The sequence below is a fragment of the Panthera pardus genome, unplaced genomic scaffold, assembly GCF_024362965.1.
Source record: "Panthera pardus isolate Hobbes unplaced genomic scaffold, ASM2436296v1 HiC_scaffold_2, whole genome shotgun sequence".
NCBI classification, from domain to species: Eukaryota; Metazoa; Chordata; class Mammalia; order Carnivora; family Felidae; genus Panthera; species Panthera pardus.
The window spans coordinates 144,114,988-144,138,961 of NW_026526765.1; the positions used below are offsets into that span (position 1 = coordinate 144,114,988).

The 23,974-nt window shown below is 43.0% G+C and overlaps 1 protein-coding gene and 1 non-coding gene across 2 annotated transcripts in view; both read right to left on the reverse strand.

Moving 5' to 3' along the window:
* Nucleotides 1-13,862: 13,862 nt before the first annotated feature.
* The window catches only part of LVRN (laeverin), a 78,137-nt gene continuing 68,025 nt past the window's right edge, over nucleotides 13,863-23,974 (reverse strand). The window contains exons 20-21 of the mRNA XM_019469607.2: nucleotides 19,043-19,261; nucleotides 13,863-18,519 (exon numbers count right to left, since the gene is read on the reverse strand). Coding sequence (XP_019325152.2) covers nucleotides 19,121-19,261 — 141 coding nt within the window. The 3' untranslated portion in view covers nucleotides 13,863-18,519; nucleotides 19,043-19,120. The remainder of the gene's footprint in view (nucleotides 18,520-19,042; nucleotides 19,262-23,974) is intronic.
* Nucleotides 21,539-21,731, reverse strand: LOC128778490 (U2 spliceosomal RNA). Its single transcript, XR_008424076.1, has one exon. It is a non-coding gene; the product is annotated as a U2 spliceosomal RNA (small nuclear RNA).

The following is a 23,974-nucleotide window of genomic DNA, read 5'->3' on the forward strand; positions in this document are numbered from 1 at the left end:
AAAATATAAGTATGTATCCTAGTTATATATATCTTATATATATATTGCTGTAAATATATATATTTTTATAAATATATAGTATACAACTATATATATACTATAATATATATATTTTATAAAGATATATAAATAATATAAAATATACATCACACACACATACACACACCCTTCTGTGGCTCAATATAAAATAATGTGAAAACAAACATCATGCTTTTAAAGTAATTTGAAGGGACGGTCACCAGAAATTGACAATGTGACCACAGGGGTGTTAATGCCATTGCCAGAATGTGGTAACCGGGCATCACTCTGTAACTAAACCTCCTGAAAAGCATATCTGGGTCACTTAAATTATCTGCAGCCACAAGGGCCTCTCCAGTCACACCTTAGTTATAACCTGGATCTCCTGAATTACACATTTTCATTCAATTTCAAAGACTACAAAAAACAGAAAGCTGTGTGTTTAGCCTGCCCCATCAATGGAAAGGAAAGAAGGAAGACAACTCTTTAATGACGCCAGAAGATTAGGCCATTTTCCGCTGTAGGGGGACCTTTGGCATGAACATTATTGCAAGTGAAATGCAATCAAAACCCAGCAGACTCAGGAAAAGCTCTTTACACACACTCCCCCCCCTCAACTGCCTGCTTGCACCAGGATGAGAGCCAATAACAGAGACTCCCCTTTACCTAAGAAATGTATCTACATAAGAGGGCACTCTGTTTTTCAAACATCCCCTTTCACCTTCCTGCTGAGTTTTCCTCCTGTTCCTATCTTCAGACCCCTAGCCCCTTCTTAGTTTGCGTAAGTGTCCTGTTGCCTTACTGTCTTTGAAATGTCCATGTCCGTGTAGATTCCCCGTATGTACACTATTCAATCTGATTTTCTCCTGTTAATCTGTCTCCTGTCAATTTGATTCTAAGTCCAGTGAGAAAAATCTTGAAGGGCAGAGGAAATTCTTCCTCCCTACCACAGCATTGTCCTGACAGATATACTTCCAACTACTCATCCCACCTTTTAGGGATGGAGGTTCTTCGCTCCAGACCCCCGTAAGTTTCTTTTCTATGCATTTCTTTGCTGCCGTTTTTATTTCAGTCCACACTGTAACAACAGGACCCCCAATTTTCTTCCACTCTTAATGACAACACATTAGTATCGCAATATTTATTCAGAGTCAATATCTGGTGGCCTGCTTTAGCCTTGTCTCTCTCTACCACGCTCAGAGGGAATCAAGTTTATGTGCATCCTCAGAGAAGGAGCATCCTTGAAATGACTGACCTCCCACTCTCCCTCGCTCTCTCCTTCCTAAGGAGAGTCGACGCATCAAGCCCAGCGATGGGGGGTAAAGAGAAAGAGCACATACCTTTCAGTTGGATGAAAAAGAAGGAAGGAATAGTGGAAACAAGAGAAAATGTTCTTCCTTGTTTCCTTTGTTTTGCTGAGAAACCGTAGAGCCCTCCAGGGAAAAAGACACAAGGCCTCTAAGGTCCTCCTACAGTTGAACGCTTTTTTAATAATGGTGGAGAGGAGCAGAGGTGGCAAATGGGAAGTGGGGTGGGTGTCAGGGGTGGAGAGTGATCCTTGACTTTCTCTTCCACCGAGACCCTGTTCTAAAATCATACGACATCAGGGAATGAAGGTAAATCTGCTCACCATCTCCCATCGCCCCGAAGCAGTGAGTCTCAAGCTTAAGTTTTGACTTTACTATTGAGTCTCCTATGTTGACTGCAAATGTTCAACAAATGTTAACCCCAGTTGCTCCCCAGGCTGTATTTATATTTCAGTGTAAACAGCATACACACCCCCACATAGTATCTCTAAAGTAGAGATACTTTATATACACACACACACATATATAGTATCTATGAAGTATAGTTTATATTGTATTATTACGTAATTTATAACTATATTATTATATAATTTAATTATTTTATCATACAATTTATAATTATATTATGTAATGTATAACTACATTAATATTATAGTATTATATTACCACTGTAAAATTATATATTATTTATATATTCTTATTTTTATTATTTGCATTATTTACATTATGTGATATATTATGATTCATATATTCATGTATTATAATATCTTATAATATGATAATCATATTTTATATATTATTCATATTATGTATAACTTGTATATATTATATATTATCTATACATTGTTATTTATATAGTATATATTACAGTATACATAGTACAGTATATATATATATATATATATATATATATATATATATATATATAAAGTATATATATAGTGTTCTTAAGAAGAACAGGAGAGGAAACAAAATCTTCACTTAGAAAAGGTTATAACCCATCTGGCAATGCTACAAAACCTTAAGGTTGTGCCAGGATTAAGTATATTTGATTTAAAATTTACATCCTTTAAGCAAACTGCTGTATCTTTCAGATTACACAGTAAACCTTGCATATCAAAATTTAAACATATATACATTTAAGCTAAAAACCATTTAGGGAAAAAATTGTGTGGTCCCAAGAGAAAGCCAGGTCATGTTTACAAGTCGTGCCTAAGGTATATATTAATCTCTAAATTACAGCCCTCTAACGATTGTCCTCTGCCACCAGGACTCTGATATTGTGCTGTGAGTCATTAAAACCGCTTCACTGGCAGGTTCATACCCGCCCCGTTCATTTGTGAATTAGAGGGTAAAAAACCACCATTTTATTCCTAATTACTTTTGCTACAAAGAACAAGGGAAAAGAAACAAAATCTTCAGTTATAAGAGCTTGCAATCCATCTGGCAATGATACAATACTTTACGGTGGTGCCAGAATTAAGTATATTTGATCTAAACTTTATATCCGCTAAGCAACTGCTATATTTTTGAGATCACACAGGAAATTTTGCATATAAAAATGTTGCCATCTTGCCATTTAAGGATTGCCAATCCCATCTCGCTGATGAAAGATCCAAAAACCTCAAAGCAGCTAAAAATCCCACCAGGCTTTCCCACAATCACATCTTACAAATATACATTCTTTGGCCAGCATTTGGCTCTGTTCTTACACATTCCACAGGAAAAGGTACTCGTCCCTGATTTTACCACACAAGATGAACACAGAAGGTATGATCACATCAAGGGCCAAACGCAAGGACAGGAATCCTCTTAAAACCAGATGGAGGAAAGCCGTCTAAAGAATGAGGATTTTCACCAACCAAAAGTTCCAACTGAAAACTTAAAAAAAAAAAAAAAAAAAAAAAATTGAAGTGCTAAGAAAGAACAGTGTGCCAGGGGATTGAAGATTATTACTTCCTCTTATTGCTTCAATTGAAAAAAGAAAATAAATCATACAAAATAATTATCCTGTACTATTTCCAATTTTCTCAAGCAAAATCTATTAGCTGTTCAAACTCATGGTTTAACTGGCAAATCTTCAGAAGAGTTTTACATCATGTTTTCACAAAGATTAAAATTTAATCTTAAAAGATGGAATAAAAATTAATAATACCTCACTAAATTTGCTATTCCATTTTTTGGAATGGAATATTTGGAATGGAATGGAAAATGCAAATGTATTGCATTTTCTACATAGCTTTTGCTAAGAAACTATGATTTCTTTCATCTTCAGATGTCTTCAGGTTTTCTGGACAATATTTAAAATTGGTTGCTTTTTCAAATGAAGGATTCACGTACTAAAACACTCTTCGGTTCACTTACTAATTCCTGGAGAGTAAAAATCTTTGTGTTGGAGAGCTGTATTAACTTATTTTATCAGTTTGTAGCTAGTTGAATATTAATGTGTAATATACACTGGACGATACAGGGAACATGGCTCTATAAGCTTATTTATCGTGATAACACTTATTATTGCAAAATATTGGAATGCCCATATATGGGCAAGTGGTTGAATAACGTATGGTATATCCATGTGTACCATAAACATGAGAAGAGAGTAGGAAAGATCCCTATGATGCGATACAGAGTGATCTATAGACTGTATTATTTAATGAAAATAACAGAGTGTGATAGAATATCTACTCTCCGGGTAAGGAAGTATTACTACCCTTCATGTAGGAAAGAAAGGGATCTGTGGGGTGCCTAGGTGACTGGCTCTTGATTTCAGCTCAGGTCATGATCTCACGGTTTCATGAGTTCAAGCCCTGTGTTGGGTTCTGTGCTGACAGCACTGTACCTGCTTGGGATTCTCTCTTCCTTTTTCTCTCTGCCCCCCCCCCCCGCCCCCCCCACCCTCTTTCTCTCTCTCAAAATAAATAAATAATAAAAAAAAAGGAAGAAAGAGATCTGAGACAATCTGTTACTTGTAGTCAAACAATTTCAATAAATTCAGTATGGTGTAAGGTGTTGCTTATGAAATAATCAAAAAGTCACTGGCTCCGAGAGCGGTAAGCATCTAGGGAGGAAATCTGTGGTAGGTAAGTTTCTAGTTTTATCTTCCTAAATGTGTTAGCGTCCTCGTCAGCTACTGGACAAGCTCGCGCTGGGCTTATTAACAGTCTAATGAAAGAATCCAACTGAGAATAATCTTCATTGTCTGGGCACTATTGCTGTGGGTTCACTGTGGCTAGTGTTTGATTAAGGTGCTTTTACACTATGAAACTGTAATGAGTTGTACTTTTGAAAAGGCAGGCTTCCTAGCGGGGAATCTCCATGGAAGTCCGATGGTGCATGGAGCTGATAACCCGAGCCAGGAGCCGTGGCTCCAGCTCCAGAGGCGTCCAGGGGCATCTGCTTTTCCAACCATTCACTCAGCAGGCATTGATTACATACCTGTTACCTTCCAGGAACTGTGTGAAAGATAACAAGACAAGTAACACATGGTTCTCTCTCTAAAGAGCTCCTAAGTCTAGAAGGCGATATGTAAATCAAACAGATACAACATATGCATCATAATTGCTCAGGACACTGCCAGGGCCAGGGGATGGGGTAGAGAGACTAGTGGCTTTCCCTGGAAAGGGATATCAAGGAGGGCTCCCGAGAAGAGGTGCCAATTGAGTTCATTTTGAAAAAAGAACGGAGAAACTAGGTAGAGAGACAGTGGGAAGGGCATTCCAGGTGGATGGAGCTGCTCTAAGCAAGAGCTATAGGTAGGGGAAGTCTACATCTTTCAGAAGGGTCTGCTGGCAGGTGGAGGCGTGGTCCAGGCTACGGTAAGGCTGAGCCACAAGTGCATGGAGATAGCATCTGTGTATTTATAGACTCTACTAAATGCCTTTCCCAGACAACAATAGAGTGGCTGCTGGCAGATGACATGAATGAGGCAAGGGAGAAGAGCGTCAGCAGAGGTATGTAGTTTTGAGAGCTCCAGCATCTCTGTTCTGGAAAACTAGTCAAACTGATTTCACACAATTTGTAACCTGAACAAAGATCAGTAAAAGTTTCTATGGTGTGCAGGCAAACTGCTTTCTTTTGAAAAAGACTGAATTGTTTGGGGCGCCTGGGTGGCTTAGTTCAGCATCTGACTTCTACTCAGCCCACGATCTCCTGGTTTGTGGGTTCGAGCCCCGTGTCAAGCTCTGTGCTGACAGCTCAGAGCCTGCAGCCTGCTTCGGATTCTGTGTGTGCGTGTCTCTCTCTCTCTGCCCCTCCCCCACTCGTGCTCTGTTGCTGTCTCTCAAAAATTAATAAACGTTAAAAATTTTTTTAAAAAAGATTGAATTGTTTTACTATTATTACTATGACACTGATTATTATTACTGTATATTTACTATTGCTATTAGCATAACTATTAAGTAAATATTGCTGTGCTATTTTCAGTTACTAATGTCATAGTAACATTTGTTTCTTCATGAACTACTTCCCAATCTCAGGACACGTTTTGTATTTGCTGTACCTCAATTTGTTTCTGTTGTTCTGTCTTCTAGAAGTGACTTCCCATCATGCCTTAAAAAAACTATAGACAGGTGGTGTGTAAAAAATCTTTAAAGAGCATCTTTGACCCAGCAATTAACTCTGAGGGACTTCTTCTAAGGAAAGATAAAGCTCTTTGCAAAAATTTAGCATCTTGTTTTAATTGCTAGATTATAGAGTTGCTAAGTTGGGAGAGCAAAAATTTAACGACTTCTTTATTAAACAAAATTATGTAATACAATGTAGCCCTTAAAATGATGCTGTGGAAATGTATTTGTTAACAGGAAGAAATATATACATACTTGAATGTTAAGAAAGCACATTCCAGGGGCGCCTGGGTGACTCAGGGGGTTAGCGGCTGACTCTTGATTTCGGATCAGTTCACGATCTCACATAATCTGACAGTCATGGGATGGAGCCCCGCGTCCGGCTCCACACTGCACATGAAGCCTGCTTAAGATTCTATTTCTCTTCCTCTGCCCTTCCCCACTCCTGTGCACACATACAGTCTCTCTCTCTCTCTCTCTCTCTCTTTCTAAATAAATAAATAAACATTAAAAAGAAAGACAGAAAGACAGAAAGAAAAAGAAAGAAAGAAAGAAGAAAGAAAGAAGAAAGAAAGAAAGAAAGAAAGAAAGAAAGAAAGAAAGAAAGAACATTTCAGATGAGAATCTACAGGGTGTATTTTTTTCCCCTAGAGGTATTTTGGTAAATCACATTTTTCTAGGAGCTTAACCATTTTTTCCAAGTTTTCAATGTTATTGACATAAATTTGTTCAAAACATCATTATGTTTTCTGTCAGAAGTATCTGTAGTTATGTTTCCCTTTTTATTCCTAATGCTATCTGTGCCTTCTCTCTTAGACATTTCTCATCCTATCAAAAAAAGCTCTTTTTCTTTCTTTCCTTCTTTCTTTCTTTCTTCCTTCCTTTCTTTCTTTCTCTTCCTTCCATTCATTCATTCATTCTTATATATATATATATTTTTTTTTCCATTTCATATATTTGGGTCTCTTTTCGTGTTATTTTTCTTTTGTCTTAAGATGAATGCTCAGCTCATTAGTTTTTATTCCTTTTTTTTTTCTTTTAAAAAACATTTTTTAATGTTTATTTATTTTTGAGGGGGTGGGCAGAGAGAAAGAAAGACGCAAAATCTGAAACAGGCTCAAAGCTCTGACCCGTCAGCACAGAGCCCAATGCGGGGCTTGAACCCGTGAACTGTGGGATCATGACCTGAGCTGAAGTTGGACACTTAAATGACTAAGCCACCAGACACCCCTATTCCTTTTTTTCTTCTAATATGAGCATTTGTGGATATAAATCTCATTAGGTCTGCTTCTGTCTGCTCGATTTACTTGTCTCCTTTTACCATATTTGAGTCCTATCTACAATTTGAACTCTTGTTTCAAAGAAGAAATATTTTCCTAATATTTTATTCCATGGAGAAGTTTCTTGGTATTTTCTTCTGCTTTCTGGTATATTTGTTTTCTTATGCATTCTTTATCAGTTATTTGTGATGTTTACCCCAGTGCCTTTGGAAAGGTTCCAGGCTGATTTTCTCTGATTGTCTGGAGACCATGCATGGAGGCCAGGCTTTCTGGGACAGCTATTTGATGACAGATAATGGGAAAAGGGACTGGGGAGGTGAACCGGGGAGAGCAGAGATATGTTGACTTGGAAAGTTTCCCACCAACCCCCTGCTCTGGGTGTAAGCCTCCACATGTGCTCTTGGCTTACAATCAAGCCTGGAAGGCCCTCTGGTCCTTTCACTGATGGAGGCCAGGACGTGCAGGGCTGGCTGCCCCACCCCCACCCCCTACCACTCCAGTAGCAAGGTGGCTTGTCTGTGCATGTCCCCATTCCGTTCCATTTTCTGTCTTTCCAGGATGTCTCTCAGGCCCCAGGGTTGCTCTGGAAGCCTGAGGCTTGCAGTTTCAAGGATTTCCGGTTTCCGTCAGCGTGCATGATGTAAATTGGAAGGCTGCATATCGTTAAAGATCCACAGGGCGAAGTTTGCTGTCCGATTTCTTTCACAACTGGGTCCAAATTTTGCTTTATTTAGCAGTCATTATTCGTGGACTGTGGTTTTCTGACCGCGCTCTGTTCCTAGGTCCGCCGAATAGTGATTTTTCATGTCTGTTTAATACCTCCCATACCTACAAAGCCATCTTCTGACTCGAACCTGGTGTCTCTGCCTTCAGTCCTTCACGTCCTCACACATCACGACCACAGTGACATTCTCCTAAAATGGATTCCATTGTGTCGTTTTCCCCTTCCAACACCTTAGTGATGCTGTGTGATCCTTGGCCCGTATTTCAGGCCATCCGTGACATGACCTACATCTACTTTCCCAGCTCACGGTCACCGCAGCCTTCCCTCAAACCTGACTTCCATTAGCCATTCCTAAATGCAAGGAACGTTCCCACCTTCAGGACCCACTTATGTGTTCCACACAGTCCCTTTGCCCAATTAGGATAAGCTCCCTGCTTCCGTGTTTCCAAGTCTGTATTTATAGTTGCTTCTGTACACACTTACGTCCCCTCCTGGCCTTCTCTCACTTCAAAGCAGCATCTGTAAGGCCTCCTGGTTCTAGAACACGTGTCTCAGTGACTAGCACATTGGGGCTCACGACATATCCACTAAGAGAAAAGCGGGATGCCACATTTACCACTGGAAATAGTAACTTGGGGATCTGTTTCCTGTGATTCTGAGCACTGTAGGGCACTCTTCTAGGATCTCACCCAGTCCCCTAACCCTACCTCTATCCTGCCTGCCTGTTAAATTGGAACATAAGATTCCTGCCTTGCGTAGCAAAAGTAAATTACACAACCGTCCCTCCCCATGAATCTTAGATCTGCAATGTGTCTTCTCCTTTTACTACTGACACAACCTAAACTAATGCAGTGTTGATCTCAAATTTGTGTTTAAAAAAAACCACAAGGGGCGCCTGGGTGGCTCAGTCAGTTGAGGGTCCCACTCTCGATTTCGACTCAGGTCACGATCCCAGGGCTGGGGATTCCTCCTTAGGATTCTCTCACTCTCCTCCTCTGCCCCTTTACCCTGGTCTCTCTCTCTCTTTCTTTCTCTCTCCCTCTCTAACTTAAAATTAAAATTAAAATTAAAATTAAAAAAACACAAGCCAAAACCAAAAGACAACATATTCCTGTGTGCATGTACAAGGAACTGTCATTAAGAATAGTAGGTATCTTTGTATTTTTGTTTTACCCTTCATTATCCCCTACACTTACATGTTTCCTAGACTAACCATCTATTTTACAGTTTTTAAAATTAGTAATAAATATTTTGAAACCTAGGTCTGAGAATAAACGCAATTTCTCAGAGTATGTGCAAAATAAATATGCCCAGCAGATGGCGCAAAACCTCAATCCAGAGAGAAAATCTTCAGGAACGCCATGTGGAGGGCACGTTTCTTACCGGCCAAGCATCAGTAAATGGACTGCTGCTCCAGAATTTTCATGCCCACCAAATATCATTTGTTTGACCTCTTCTACAGCCATAGGTGAGTTATGTCAGAGGTAAGCGACGGGCGTCTGAGGAGGGCATGTGTGGGACCTACAGAGGCTGCAGAACAACATGATTTGTCTAGAAGGTTCTTGAGGAGCAAACAAGCTAGATGTCTATGTGATGTCGCACCTGGAAAGGGCTTTGGAGATCACGGAGTCCATCAGTTTTCAAACGTCATTTTTTAGATTTTCCTCTAAATCAACCCCAACGCGTGAAACCCACAAAACCAGAGGTATCTCAAGTGAAATGGAGTTTGGGAACAAGAACCCTTTTGGGTTTCCCTTTGCCTGAGTCCTCCCCTGCCCCCCATTGGTGGTCAACATAATCAAGGAATTGGAGGTGCTTAATCAACATCTATAGAATCCATAGCATAATTCCAAGAAACGCTAGAGAAAATCAATAATGCACTTTGCATTACTTTCAAGTTACCAAGGAAAAGGATTGCTCACAGGAAGAGAGTTTCCAATTTCAAATGGAAAAAAATTACATAAAAAGATGAAAATCATTAATTGCTTTCAAAGGAAAACATCACTAAGGACAGTCAAAATGCACCAATAAATTCAGCACTTTTTCACAAATTTGACATCTGCATTTGGAATTCATATTAAATTAAATTTCTGGGATTTTTAACTTTGGAGTCACTTAAAGCCTTTAAAAAAATTTTTTTAACATTTATGTATTTTTGAGAGAGAGAGTGCAAGCAGGGGAGAGGCAGACACAGAATCTGAAGCAGGCTCCAGGCTCCGAGCTGTCAGCACAGAGCCCGACGCGGGTCGACCCCACGAGCCATGAGATCATGACCTGAGCATCATGACCTGAGCCGAAGTCGGACGCTTAACCGACTGAGCCACCCAGGCGCCCCTCACTTAAATCCTTTTTATGGCCATATGTGGTTTATGAAACCAGTAGGAATGGAGTGTTACCACTAAAGCTAGCTTTTAGGAGTAGCATAAGCATATCTGTGAGTCACATTTACATGAATAAAGTTTATTTCTATCAATAAAGTATCCTTAGGCTATACTTTCTATATAATCCATAGGTTTTAAATGTAATTATAAACCATAGCAATTAATGATTTGACAACGTGAAGCTAGTTATTTTAGAACTTTGGCCATTCCTTAAAAATCTATGTAAATAGTGTTTGCAAAGTAGATCCAATAACCTCTTTAAATGCATTTACCCTAAGGTTTCTTTTCAATACAGGTCCAAATCTAATGTTCTTATACAAATCATTCTTAGAAAGTTTTCTTTTGTTCTGAAGGCTGTGCCTGCATGAAGCATTGCCTGTTTTTCCAAGAGCTGCTTACTTGAGGGGCAGCTGGATGCCTCGGTTAACCATCTGACTCCTGGTTTCAGCTCGGGTCATGCATGATCTTGCTGTTGGTAAGTTCGAACCCTGCATCGGCTCTGCGCTGACAGCTCAGAGCCTGGAGCCTGCTTGGGATTCTCTGTCTCCCTCTCTCTCTCTCTCTCTCTGCCCCTCCCACACTGTGCTGTCTGTGTCTCTCTCAAAATGAATAAACTTAAAAAAAAAAAAAAAAAAAGCTGGCCCACTCTCTAGTTCTGGCCCATAGTAAGTGTGTGTGATTCCTATAAGAGCATCTTCACCGTGTCCTGAATTGATAGATCAAAGAAAATGCCACAGTAAATGAGGTTTGGCAGTACACAGCATGTGTTAAATTCTGGCTTCTGCGTCTGTTGCCCCGTGTGTTGAAATTGGAACAATTACACTGACCTGAGTTGGTAAGGAGGCCACCATCTCTCAGTCCCAAATCCACCTTGTTCTCTGCTGTAGCGAGGGCAGGACCCGGCTCTGCAAACCGAATCTGGGCTGTGCCAGCCCTGCCAGCAGGGGGCGCTGAGGCTCACGGAAAAGCTGGGGTGGGGCGAAGGGGCTTGCTCCTTCCTCTTTGCTTCCGGCTCTGCCATCATCACCCCAGCAATGACCCTTTCTCCTGAGGGTGGTTGTTGGATTCCAGTTCCTGGGATATTCCCCCTGGTCTCCGAGACCGAGCCTGGTGTGTCGCCTCAGAGTGCCAGAGGCCCCGTCCTCAAGGTCTGGGTCCCCGCCCTGCCCGCCCTTTCTCTGAGCTGAGGCAGCAGCACCTGCCTCTAGGTTCTGCATAAGCTCACCTCTTCCCCTTGTTACTCCTGCCCGGGAGGTGCTAGCCGTTTCTTGCAGGTTTTTTCACCTCCCTTGAGGTTATCTCATTGTTACTCTTTTAACCCTTCAGTTTCTTATATACTATTTATTGATTTACTATTTTATTTTTAAAGATTTATTTTTGAGAGAGAGTGAACACGCATGCACCAGTGGGGGAGAGGACAGGATCTGAAGCCGGCTCTGCGCTGTCAGCAGACAGCCCCACGTGGGGCTCGAACTCACGAACCTTGAGATCATGACCTGAGTTGAAGTCAAACGCCCAACCGACTGGGCCACCCAGATGCACCAGTTTATTTTTTATTTTAGGGAGAGGGACAGCATGAGAAGGGGAGAGGGGCATGGGGAGAGAGAGAGAGGATCTTAACAATCTCTTAAGAAATTCTCTTCGGAGGGGCACCTGGGTGGCTCAGCCGGTTAAGCGTCCCACTTCCGACCAGGTCATGATCTCACGGTTGGTGGATTCAAGCCCCATATCAGACTCTGTGCTGACAGCTCAGAGCCTGGAGCCTGCTTGGGATTCTATGTCTCCCTCTCTGCCCCTCCCCCACTCACCCCTCTGTCTTTCAAAAATGAATAAACGTTTAAAAAAATGAAGAAAAAGAGAAAGAGAGAAATTCTCTTCAGAGAACGGATCCCATGACTCTGGGACCATGACCTGAGCCAAAATCAAAAGTGAGACACTCACCAACTGAGCCCCCCCCCCCCCCCCCCCGGGCTCCTCTATACCATTTTTTTTTTTTTTTTTTATGGTAAGTTCTCTCAGTCCAAAGAAAGCAGATCTGGTTTCTGTTTTCCTGACTGAGGCCTGAGGGACGGCAGCAGACTCCCAGAAAATAGACTCTCAAGGTGGGATTCTGATCACGCCCCTGGCCTTGGACGCAGCGCTGACACTGCCCGTCGATCAGGTTAATTACAAAGGGGTACTTAGCGAACAAGCACCTTCAAGGCCCCAGCGGCTGCTGTTTAGCCACTGTCACCGGGAGGAGGTGGGACAACATGGCCATTTGTGAGTGTGCTGGGCACTTACAGGAAGCAAATGACCAGCTCAAGTCCTAGTCATTGAACCAGAGATCTTCAAAGGGAGTTCTAAAATAAGCTTTTTTTTTAATTAAAAAAATTTTTAAGTGTTTTTATTTTTTCACTTTTTAACGTTTACTCATTTTTGAGAGACAGAGAAAACCAGAGCATGAATGGGGAAGGGGAAGAGAGGGAGACACAGAATCAGAAGCAGGCTCTAGGCTCTGAGCTGTCAGCATGGAGCCCGACTCGGGGCTCGAACTCACAGACTGCGAGATCATGACCTGAACCGAAGTCAGATGCTTAACTGCCTGAGCCACCCAGGTGCCCCACTCTGTACCTATTTATAAAAAGAGTGTATTTTCTGTAAAATCAGGGGGTGTGTTGGTGCGGGGGCAGGGAGAACACCAACCCCATGGAAGAAATCTGTCCCCTCCCCCTGCCTAGCTTTCACGGAAGCTCCTAAGACTGAAGCCACCGTCTGGCACTGGTGATTCGGAAGGCCTTCTGCTCACTGTTGAAGTCCAAGAAACGCCTTCTGGAAGAAACCATACCTATCCTCTGTCACGGGGCATTCTTAGGACAATCTCCTAAATGAGGCCTCAGACCCACGGCCTCACTAAGGACTGGTTCGCATGAATTGGTGAAATTATCAGACTGTGTTGATCCCATGTAAGAGATGCTAGTGTTGAGGGGCCATTCTTTTTTTTTTTTTTGTAATGTTTATTTTTGAGAGAGAGAGAGAGAGAGAGAGGGAAGGACAAAGAGAGGAGGGGACAGAGGATCTGAAGCAGGTTCCATGCTGATAGCACCTAGCCCGATGCGGGGCTCAATGAACCGTGAGATCATGACCTGAGCCAAAGTCAGATGCTTAACCAACTGAATGACCCAGGCACCCCTTGAATAACACTTTTTCAGAGAGAGGGAGGGGGAGAGAGACAGAGAGAGAGAGAGAGAGAGAGAGAGAGAGAGAGAGAGAGAGAGGGAATCCAAGCAGGCTCCATGCTCATCACCGAGCCCGACACAGGGCTTGATCCCAAGACCCTGGGATCACACTGACCTGAAACTAAGAGTCAGACACCCAACCAACTGAGTCACACTGGTGCCCAATAATTTTTTATTTTAAGTTTTTAGTCCCTCTAGGACTAAAATTTCCTCTAGGAAAATATTGGCTGAAACAAGACATTAGGTTTCTTGGGACAACTTAAGTTTTTCCTTTGTGTTAACTGAAATGTTTAACAGATAAACTTGAGGACTGTGAGTGGCTGTTACCACGCCTGAAAGACAAAAATGGTTTGAAAGAAAAATATATTACAGTTTTACTAAAAAATAACATTTATTTTTAAATTTATTTAATCACACATTTATAGAAAAATTGGAATTACAATACAAAAATATTTTTTCCTGAATCGTTAAGAGTAAGTTGTCACTGGATGCCCCATTCACCCCTTGATGTGTATTTCCTACAACCAGGGATATTTTCTACCTAATACAACACACCTGTCAGAGTCAGAAAATTAATGTGGATACATTTCTAGTATCTAATCCTCAGACTCCATTCAAATATTTCCAGTTGTCCCAGTAACGTTCTTCATAGCAAAAGGATCCAGTTCAGAATCACATTACACTTTGTTGTCATGTATCTTTAATTCCCTTCAGTCTAAGATGGTCCTCTATCCTCTGTCTTTCCTTTACTTCTGTGACCTTGAGGCTTTTGAAGACTGCTTTCTGGCATGTACCTTAATTTGGGTTTGTCCGATGTTTCCTCATGGTTAGATTCATGTCATGGAGGTTTGTCAAGGATATAACAAAAGTGTCATCTCGGCTTTTTAAACGGAGCAATTTTTTTTTTAATTAATTCCACTGGGATGATGTTCACATTCACAGGTGGAGTGAGGGGATGTCTGCCAGGTGATAATTGTAAATTACTCACTTTCCCTTTGTAATTTATTCGTGTTTTATGGTAAGTCACCTTGAAATTGTGTATATATCCTTTTCCTCATCAACATTTCAATTATTCATTAGAGAACTATAGATTCATGAGTCCCTATTTGGTTACTTGCTGTCTTTATTATGGTGCTCAAATTTTCCCAGATTGGATGAAAAGGGAGGTGCTTCAAGCTGGCTTAAGTATCAATGTTCCCATCATTCTTTGAACACTTCCTTGTCTTTCGGTACAAAAAGACGTTCCGTCTCAAATTGTCCCTTTCCCATGAAAGCCCTGAAATCAGCCATTTCTCTGTGGAGCCCTGGTTTGCATAGTAGACCATGGTGTTTAGAAGCCAAGATCTGGGCACTAGCTGTGTTCGTTGTTGGTAGGGTGTGGCTGCTCCCAGGCCCTCTCTGCTGAGAAGGTAGGATTGATGTTGACATGTATATCTATATCCGTATCTGTATACATATCTGTACCTACACATCTGTTCGTCTACAGAAGGGGCAAGATGCGTCTACACACATTTACATGTCTATGCAGGACTGTATCCATATACTGAAAACTGTGAGGACTGTTCACATCCATACCTCCAACTCCAATCCAACGACAAAAGGTCCCTTCTAGGTTTCCCTTTTTGAATGTTTGCTATGCTCTTCTCCAACAGTGAGAAACCTGGGTCCTATTATCATTTATGTATCTTTGGATATGATTCACTCATCTGTGGTCACCAAGCTCCCATCACTGTCCTCCCCCCACCCCACGTGATGCCCTCCTCACCATCCTCAGGCTCCCTTACCTCATGCTGGGTCACTGCCCTGGCTCTGAAAGTCCCCTTCACTCCACTAGGGCTTGGACTCCCCATTCTCACCCTGTTTGGGCTCCGACTGCCCATGCTAGGTGGACCCCTGCTAGATGTCCACCTTACCCTCTTTGGCTCGGACTCTCCATGTTGTAAGCCCCCTCCCTGCCCCGTGTGCATGTCCTACTCACCTTCCTGGGCTCTGCCATCCTGTACCAAGCTGCTCCCCACTGTACAGACTCCCCCATCGCCCATCCAAATTCCCCCACCCACTCCAGGTCATGGGTCTCCCCGGCCCCACCCCTGACTCCCCCTCATAAAGAGGCCTGCCTTGCTCTGCCTCACCTTAAGGACCAACCTGTTTATGAAGGAGGAGAAGAGGAAAAGTCCACATGACTCTTAGATATGTGTGTTGTAAGGAATATCTTTGCTGAATGTTGTTGGATTCCAGAGAAGAGCGGGCCAAAAGCAATATTTACATGGTCTCGAATGCTGATTCCTGCTCCTCCGCGTGAGGGAGGCAGTTCTATTTACTGTGAACCCCATTAAGGCTTTGCTCTGGCCATGTTAATCCTGCTAGAGTTTGGATGGAAAAAAGATAGCATTTGTTGAAGCAAACAGAAAAAGCAATCGAGCAGGCTTCCCTTTTAAAGCTCATCTCAGGGAGCCTGGTGGCTCAGTTGGTTAAGCCTCTGACTTTGGCTCAGGTCATAATCTTGCAGTTTGTGAATTCGAGCCACGCATCCGGCTCTGTGCTGACAGCTCGGAGCCAGGAGCCTGCTTCAGATTCTGTGTCTGCCTCTCTCTGCTCCTCCCCTGCTCACGCTCTGTGTCTCTCTCTCTCAAAAATAAATAAACACTAAAAAAATTAAAAACAAAATAAAGCTCATTTCTCTCCTTCATTCATTCCTCAGAATAAACTGCAGTACAGCTTGACCCCAGAGCTCTAAATTACAGATGATCTCCAGTCCTCAAGACCAAGGCATCTGTTCTTTCCTTTAAAGTCAGCGATGGGAAGTCACTGAGTGGGTTAATCAGGAAAGAAGCAGAAGATTGTAAGGAAAACTTTTCATTTCTAGTTACCAAATGGAAAACAGTCACGACCACATTGTACATCTTATAAATTTTTTTTTTTATAAGGTGAACAGTACAGAGCAAACTGGGTAAACTGGATGGCTTGGAGAAGTGTTTGTATAGGTGGGGCACTAATAGGTAAGCTGGGTTATTGGTGAATGGAGTATTTATGCCCTTTACACAAATCTACATCAGTATCCCTCCCTGACTTCTTGCTATCTCAGTAGTGACTCAATAATTACTTCACTTTATACCGAGGGTAAGTACAATATAATAAAATGCAATGCCTATCTGGAATAACTGTCTTCATCCAGGTAAGACAAATGTATATTACTCAGAATTCTTTTTCATATTCAGAGGAAGGACTATTAACCAATCAGGTGGGCATTTGATAAGCTCTTTTTTAAAAAAAAAAATTTAGTGTTTATTTATTTTTGAGAGAGACAGAGTGTGAGCAGGGGAGGGGCAGAGACAGAGGGAGACACAGAATCTGAAGCAGGCTCCAAGCTCTGAGCTATCAGCACAGACCCTGATGCGGGGCTCAAACCCACAAACCGTGAGTGAGATCATGACCTGAGCCGAAGTCGGACACTTAACCGACTGAGCCACCCAGGTGCCCCATAAGCTCTTTAAGTGCTTTTTATTTACTACAAAAGCTAAGATGTAACTGGATTTTGACTTTCAACAGATAGCTAGAGAGTGGCACTTGGGCACTCCTCTGGTGGGATCAGGCAGTCCTCGGCGGTGTCACCCACACCTGGTGACCAGTGTCAGAGCCTGACATCCAGCACACTTGGATGGAGAGCACAGCGGGGTAGCAAGACCAAGGTCACAGGAGGGGCAGACAGCCAGGCAGAAGGCAGGCAGAGGTTGCTGGAAAGGGAGAAGGGAGCCCAAGAGGGATAAGGAGGGAGAGGAAGAGGAGGAAGAGGAACGTGGAAGAAAAGACACAGGTGACATGGTTATTGGAAATGGGGACCGTCATCAGAGGAAATATAGGAAATAGAGAATGGATGGTCTAGAAAATACCGGGAGATATCTCACACATAATGACTTGGATGCACGGTGATATTCTATTGCTTACATTTAAAATTTCTTTTTCTTTTAATTTTTTTTCATCTTTATTTTTGAGAGAGAGAGACAGAGCATGAGTGGAGAAGGGGCAGAGAGAGGGGGAGACACCGGATCTGAAGCAGGCTCCAGGCTCTGAGCTGTCAGCACAGAGCCCAACACACGGCTCAAAACCAGGGACCGTGAGATCACGACCCGAGGCAAAGTCGGACACTTAACCAACTGAGCCACCCAGGCACCCCCGTTTTAAATTTGTAAATTTGGAGAAGACGACTCTGACCTATGACCCATGGTCAAGTCTGGGGGGTGGGTGGTGCTTTGGTTGGTTTTCATGGCCACATCCACTCACTCAGGGAGCCTCTTTGTGTGAGACAAATACAAAACCAAACTTTGGTTCTGCTTCTTCACTTGCGACTACATTGACTTACTCCAGCAAGAGGGAAAAACTTGAGATCACGTTGCCTTGAGTTTATACAACATCTTTAAGGCATTTAACTGGCATATTTCTTAATGTTTACATCACTCTGAGGTAGATCAGAGATCTGTGGTTTTACCCCCATTCAACAAAAACAAAATCAGCGTGAAAACACAGAATTAAATCACACAAAGTCTAGAGCAGGATGCCTTGCTTTAGCAGTCCCGATTTAATCCTGTGTAACGAAACTAAGCTAATTCCATACATCGTAACTGATGAACGCCTTTAAAGTTCTCCAAACTACAAACAGGTTCGATTTGGCCAGATGAAACCGCGTTTCAAACTTAGTCCCCTGAGGGCTTGGCTGTAAAGATTATGCTCTGGTTAGCATGTTGGCCTTTTAGCTCTATTTCTCTGTATTTGGCCACTTCCCTGGGGCTGAAGATCTGCCCCTAATTGCTACTGTCTGTTGACAGCATTATTTTTGCACAGAGACTTTGGCCAAATGAGCGTCTGGCCCACAGGTGGGTACGCAGTCTCCAGCTTCAGAGCAAAGCCTTCCTCTCATTCCGGCCTCCACGACAGCAATCCCAAGGGCACTTTGTGGATCCTTCGATCCTGGCTCTTTTCGTGACACAATAAAGGCTCGGTAGCCTGTAAACTGTGACACAGGCAACGGGCACTGTGGGGAGAGAGAAACAGGCAGACACATCGCTTGCCTTTAGGGCACTTAACATGGCTCATAAAATGACCTATTTCTTCTTTTTAAAATTTGCTTTCCTTGGCTTTTCTGCGTGCTAGGGACTATTAGTTTTTCTGGTTTCTGTTCCTTTACACTGCTGTGTTATTTGCTCATTACACTTTTAAATACTGCACTAAATAAACCCCAGAGTATTGCAAATCCGTATTTCCCTCAGAAAAGAATGTGCGCTGTTGGCCAAGGATTTAACATCCCACTGACTTTCACAACAGAACAAGCAAGACTCTTCTAAGGTGAATTTGTTTTCACAAGGCAGTTAAAGTAAATTCTGTGGTTTTGTAGCCCAACATGAAATCTCCCCCCGGAACGGAGCAGCACTGGCAAAACCCTCAGCCGTCACTGAGCCTGAGGGCCGAACGTGACAATATGGGAAGGACGGGAAGGACTCCCAGGAGCAAATGTGACGGACACACGAATGACAGAACATGAGGTTTTCCAGACTCACAAAGTATTGGAGGACAAAACTCTGCACAAAGTACATTATGACGGGCCTAGAGGGGTGCCGGAAGTGGCCGCCGCTCAGTTACGTGTTTTTCCGTAGCCACGCTGTCATCCTGGCATTGCGCTTTTTGTTTTCCACATTTTTGTTCTTTATTGTCTGTAATTTGGCACGAACTGTGAGCTTCTGGTGCTCTTCCAACATGTTGCCGAAAAACTGCTGCAGCTTGAAGGACAAAGGGAAGGCCGGTCAGTGCAAACTCAGGTCTCGTTTAGCCAGAAGAAGGCCAAGTTCATGCTCAGTAACAACAGGCTTGCAAATGGCCGGTGTGGGCAGGGGCGGGTGGGAAGGCCGGCCTCTAGATGGCGTGCTCCTGGGGAGACCGCACACCTACCCTGAAGAATCAGGTGCGGATTCCATCTGTGGAATGGGAACTTCATCTATTTTGTTCACTGCTCTATTCCCCCGGGGGCACACAGTAGGTGCTTGATAATGACCTACTGAATGCGTATCGGGGATTATACAAAATGTGTGGGCAGAGATACAGTGAGATCTTCTCTTATCTCAAAAGAAACTTTGCAACTCCTCAAGCTCAAAGCTGGCACCTTACATCTGTGCCTTTACAAGTGTATCCTTTATTTAAGAATACTGAGATGGTGGCGGGGGCGGGGGGGCCTGGGTGGCTCAGTAGGTTAGGCGTCCAACTTCAGCTCAGGTCATGATTTCATGGTTCCTGAATTTGAGTCCCACATCAGGCTCTAGGCAGACAGGTTAGAGCCTGGAGCCTGCTTTGGATTCTGTGTGTGTCTCTCTCTCTCTCTCTCTCTCTCTCTCTCTGCCCCTCCCTACTCACCCTCTGTCTGTCTCTCTCTCAAAAATAAATACTTAAAAAAAACTTTTTAAGTTATTTTAAAAAAGAATATTGAAACGGGCCACCTGGGTGGTTCAGTTGGTTGAGCGTCCAACTTTGGCTCAGGTCATGATCCCACAGTTCGTGAGTTCGAGTGCCACATCAGGCTCATTGCTGTCAGCACAGAGCCTGCTTCAAATCCTCTGTCCCCCTATCTCTATCCTTCCCCCGCTTGCACTGTCTCTCAAAAATAAACAAACATTAAAAAAAAATATTGAGATAGTAGCTTTGTCCACTGGCTAGATTCCTTCACTGGGTCAGCTGGGGCATTTATTTATGGAAACATCTACCTCAATATTCTGCATCAGCCAGACCCCAATGAACTAATAAGTTATATTCTAAAAGTCTATTTCTGTGTCACTGGATTAGAATTTAGAACATCCCAGATGACTGTGTACCCATCCCCCGCTCACAAAATGTCACTTAAACACTAATGTACTTGAAATTGAGCAGAAATAGGCCATCAAGCCTAATTACAAGGCCAAAGAAAAGTCAGTTTGGAGGAAAGAGCAGGTGAAGGAACCAGGAACAGACCTCCCGGCCTCTCCCACACCTGCCTGCCGTGGGAGCGACAGGCCACAGCCCCGATGCACCTGTAGTGCATGGTGGGGGGTGGGGGGGTCTGTGGGACCGTAGGTGGGCTTCATGTGTGCTGGAGAGCGTGAGGCCAGGCTCTGGCGGGTGCAGTATGAAGCCCTGAGCAAGAAATAGTGGAGAGTGTATAGAACCTGTGCTACGCTAGAGGGAGAAGAGACTCGTGCGACTTTTCATTTTTATTCTTGTCATTATTCTCCATATGATCCTGTGAACAGATAGATTACGGCAGGACCCTTGGAGATGACTACTTTTTGGCAAGGCTATTCGTAGTAGCTAATTTAACTTGTTTTCAAAACTGCAAGAATTGAACCCCTGCGAAACATACTTTTGCATTAATAAAAATCAACTATCAGTGAGTACAGTTTCGGAACTTTGAGGACAGATAAATTTATACACACTTCATTCATTAAACAACAAAAAATCTTTGCTGGGTTCTGTAGACACAAAGATGAACTGATGCCCTTTAGACGATACCAGCACACTGGGCTCCTGGGTGGCTCAGCCGGTTGAGTGTCTAACTATATCTCATGAACAGGGTCCAGCCCCGAGTCGGGCTCTGTGCTGATAGCTCACAGCCTGGAGCCTGCTTCGGATTCTGGGTCTCCCTCTCTGTCTGTCCCTCCCCTGCTTGCGTATGCACTCTCTCTCTCAAAAATAAATAAACATTAAAAAAAAAAAAAAAAAAGGAAGATACTTGCACAAACTCGCCATCACTGTGGGAGCACTCCTTCCAGCATTTCTGGGTGTGCCCTTCACTCTCTTGTCCAGGGAGTCCCTGGTAAATCACGTCCTGACAGCTCAGTCTCAGGCAGGCCAAATGCAAACAGAGATCATTCCTTCAGGAATTAGTGGTTCTTCCTCTCTCTTAACAACTACACAGCTCACTGCTTCTCTCTCTCTCTCCTCTCTCTCTCTCTCTCTCTTTTTTTTTTGTCTCACGATCAAACCTCAGGCCTTTATGACTTACATGTGTATTGGTGTATTTGCTGGGGCAGAGAGGTTGATTTTTTCTTTCTTCTCGTTTTTTTAACCAGCTCGATGCATGGAGGGGACGGACCAAGCTCCTAGGCCATCTCCCTGCTCCCCAAATCCATTTAATATATTGCCCTCGGAGAGAGGATGTGTCAGTTATAAAACTGATAAGAACAGATACTACGCTTGATCTGAGCCAAAAGGCCAAGAGGCGATTGAGTTTCCTTTCTTATTTACACAGGCCCCTTCTGTTCTTAGGAATATGGTCCCAGGCCATGGTGTTTAATTTGTACTCAGGCATTAAAAAAAAAAAAAAATTAAGTCTATTGAAATGAAATCAATGGACAATAAATTATACTCACTAAAACATACAAATGAGTTGTGATGACTATATACACCTGTGAGACACATAGACACGTTCAAAACACAGTACATTTCCACTACCCACAAAGTCCTTCAGGCACTTTGCAACCCTCCCTCTGTCCCAGGCAGCCATTGATCTGCCTTTTATCACTAGAGATTATATTTGCGTTGTTTAGAATGTGCGTGTGTGTTTTAAACTCAGCACCATCATCTTGAGATCTATCCAGGCCATTACACAAACCTATTCTTTCTTTCTTTTTTTTTTTTAATTGCAGGGTAGTATTCCCTGGTGTGGATATATTACATTTTCTTTATCAATTCACCTATCGATGGATGTTTGGATGGTTTCCATTTTTCGGCTAACGAGAATGAAGCTGCTATGAATATTCATGTAGAAGACTGTGTGGATGTAGGCTTTAATGTCTCTTGAGTAAAAAAACCTAAAAGTGGAATTAATAGGTCACTCTGTGTCTAGTGACATTTTAAAATACTGCCTTGGGGCGCCTGGTTGAAGCGTCCAACTTCAGCTCAGGTCATGATCTTACGGCTGTGGGTTCAAGCCCAGCGTCGGGCTCTGTGCTGACAGCTTGGAGCCTGGAGCCTGCTTCTATTTCTGTCTCCCTCTCTCTCTGCCCCTCCCCTACTCACACACACACACACACACACACACACACACACACACACTCTCTCTCTCTCTCTCTCTCTCTCTCTCTCTCAAAAATGAGTAAACATTAAAATTTTTTTCAATAAAATAAAATACTGCCTATTTTCCAAACTATTTTCCAAAATAGTTGTACCATGTTCCATTCTCACCAGCAGAAAAAGAGAGTTCTGGTTGCTTCACTTCTCTGTCAGTGTGTGGTATTATAAATCTTTCTAATTTTACCTATGCTACTGGGTGTGTGGAGGTTGTATTTATATATTACCCTTGTTTTACAGTGTGTGTGTGTGTGTGATTTCTTTTTTTAATAGTTATTTGCTTTGGCCCCTTAGTTTACTTTCTGGTTAAAGGATCCCATTTTCTTTCTAGAACTATTCCTCTCCTATCCCAGGGCCTGAGGTTTGAGTGAGGCTGGCTCCAAAGGTGGGCACATGACCCAGGCGAGGCCATTGGAGTATTTCACTGCCCCCCCGCCCCCGCCCCACCGGACACAGTGATTGGTGCATGCGACCCACGCAGGACCAACCAGGGTCATTCTATGGGGCTGGAACTTGACATTAGGTGAGCAAGGACCTCTTTTCCTGCAAGTGACAGTGCTAGGGCTGACATAAGCCTGGAGCTATGTTTGCCTCCACGTAGAGAAAGCCTGCCTAAGAAGAAAATCAGCCCAGGAGAAAGCAGAGCCTGGAAATGACAAGCCCCATTGTTAGTTTCTAGAATACAGATAGGACTAAAATGCGGTCTCTGTCCTCAGGGAGCTCATTATAGCCTCAGGGAGTAGACATATTTACACCCCAATTACAGTATAATGTAGTCACAGCCAGGGTACAGATATTCATAGGATGATTGAGGAGAAGGTATAAATCAGTTCATGGAAAAATTCCTGGAACAGGTGTTTGGAGCAGGGTCTTAAAGGGTAACGAGATTTATCCAGCCAAGGCCAGGCATGGGGAAGTCACCCAGATCAGAACGCAGAGTGTTTCCAAAATCTGGAAAATGTGGAACAACATGCAAATTTAAGAAAACCTGTATGTGGTACAGTTCAACTAGAGGGAAAATATTTGGAAGTGTCTGTCTCTCTTGTTCCCCGATGCTCGGCGGTGAGGTGAGCAAAAATGAAGCCAGAGAGGCAGATGGGGGCCAGGTTATAAAGGATGCTAATTAAAAGACGAAAAAAAATCTCTTCTAGAGCTGCAATGAGCTACTGAAGCTTTGACAGCTGGGCAAGGTGTGGCAGCAGCATGAGGGCTAGGAGGCACGGAAGACCAGCCTGGGGTACAGGGCCCTGGCCAGAGTCCCCTGCAGTAAGTTAGGTGAGGAAGGACGGAGTCTAGTCCTCTGCGAACAAGAATGGTCTCTATTTCAGCAGCAAGAGAGAATTAAAAGTAATTTCCTGCATACAGTGAAAATAACACCGGTAGGAGCAGGGAATATA